Source organism: Centruroides sculpturatus, unplaced genomic scaffold (genome assembly GCF_000671375.1).
Source record: "Centruroides sculpturatus isolate CEXI.00-Female unplaced genomic scaffold, Cexi_2.0 scaffold742, whole genome shotgun sequence".
In the NCBI taxonomy this organism is placed as follows: Eukaryota; Metazoa; Arthropoda; class Arachnida; order Scorpiones; family Buthidae; genus Centruroides; species Centruroides sculpturatus.
Window position 1 is genome coordinate 419590 of NW_019385044.1, and position 1233 is coordinate 420822.

The 1233-nt window shown below is 32.4% G+C and overlaps 1 protein-coding gene across 1 annotated transcript in view; it reads left to right on the top strand.

Annotated features, from left to right (window-relative positions):
• The window catches only part of LOC111633829, a 61654-nt gene extending 60673 nt beyond the window's left edge, over nucleotides 1-981 (top strand). The window contains exon 9 of the mRNA XM_023378464.1: nucleotides 555-981. Coding sequence (XP_023234232.1) covers nucleotides 555-772 — 218 coding nt within the window. The 3' untranslated portion in view covers nucleotides 773-981. The remainder of the gene's footprint in view (nucleotides 1-554) is intronic.
• The last annotated feature ends 252 nt before the right edge of the window (nucleotides 982-1233 follow it).

Genomic DNA, 1233 nt, shown 5'->3' on the forward strand with positions numbered 1-1233 from the left:
GCGGCCCACTGAGGGGGGACGTTGATTGTTCATATTTTAGATTGATTTAATTTAATAATTTTAATTTAACTGTATTTAAACATGCCTTCAAAATAAAATACAGTTACACCAAAAAATGAATATAATGTGATTTAACATTTTAACTCACTAGAACGCTAAATCAATGAGAACCCTGAGCTTGTTTCTTTGCAACGAGACAGTTCCATCTGGGGATAATAGAAGACAATGACACTCGAAGTGTGTTTCTTATGTCCAGTTTATTCCGTTGTTCCGTCGTCTGTTAAAAGACGCACAAACCCGAGACAAATACACCATAGTAAATAAAATGGAAATAATTTAATGTTCCTTGGGCGGCCCGGTACCATTTGATCCACGGACCGGTACCGGTCCGCGGCCCGGGGGTTGGGGATCACTGCTCTATAGTATATTCTTTGAGAGTAAACATAACACAACAAAGCACATAACTAATGCAGTTCTATAATAATATAATAATAGTAGTATTCAAAAATAAACTTCGATATTAATTATTATTGTTTACTTATTTTTTTATGTAGAAGTAAAAATGGTAAGACAAATGCCAACTGTGGTCAGTTCACAGCAGCCTACAATAGCCATAATTACAGCTCAGTATTGTGAGAAGTTAGCAGTTGATGCTATGATTGAAAACAAAGATACATATGTTCGTTATAAAACTGAAGGTAACTATAAATTTTATTGTTACTGTTTGTTCCTCATAAATTTAATACTATATTTATTATCTTTTGCAATTTGAAACTGTACCTAATTTGATTGAAGACACTATACCAGTGGCATGCTGTGACATTTGATTATAGGGAAGCTGTGTTTCTGTAAGAAGCCGACTTCCAGGGACAACCAATTAATTGCGCTTGATTGTCTATGGTCCATTCATATTCATTTGTTCGATAAGCCAGTAAAAACTGTAGACTTCTAAATGTATTTTTCATATCACAATTACATTCTGAATCGTGGCTAGCGATTCAGAATGTAAATGTGTAGATTTATAACTTAGCCCAACCAATAGGAATTTACTGGTATATTTTTATGATACTTCTGTATAATTGACAGGAGTAAAAAAAAATTCATTAAAATATTTGATATTTTTATTCTGCTCTCCCACCTTATATTATTTATGGATCTAAGAGCTACAATTAAAAATAAAATAATAAAAACATACTTGGTAAAATATGTGATGGATATACAATTATACATACC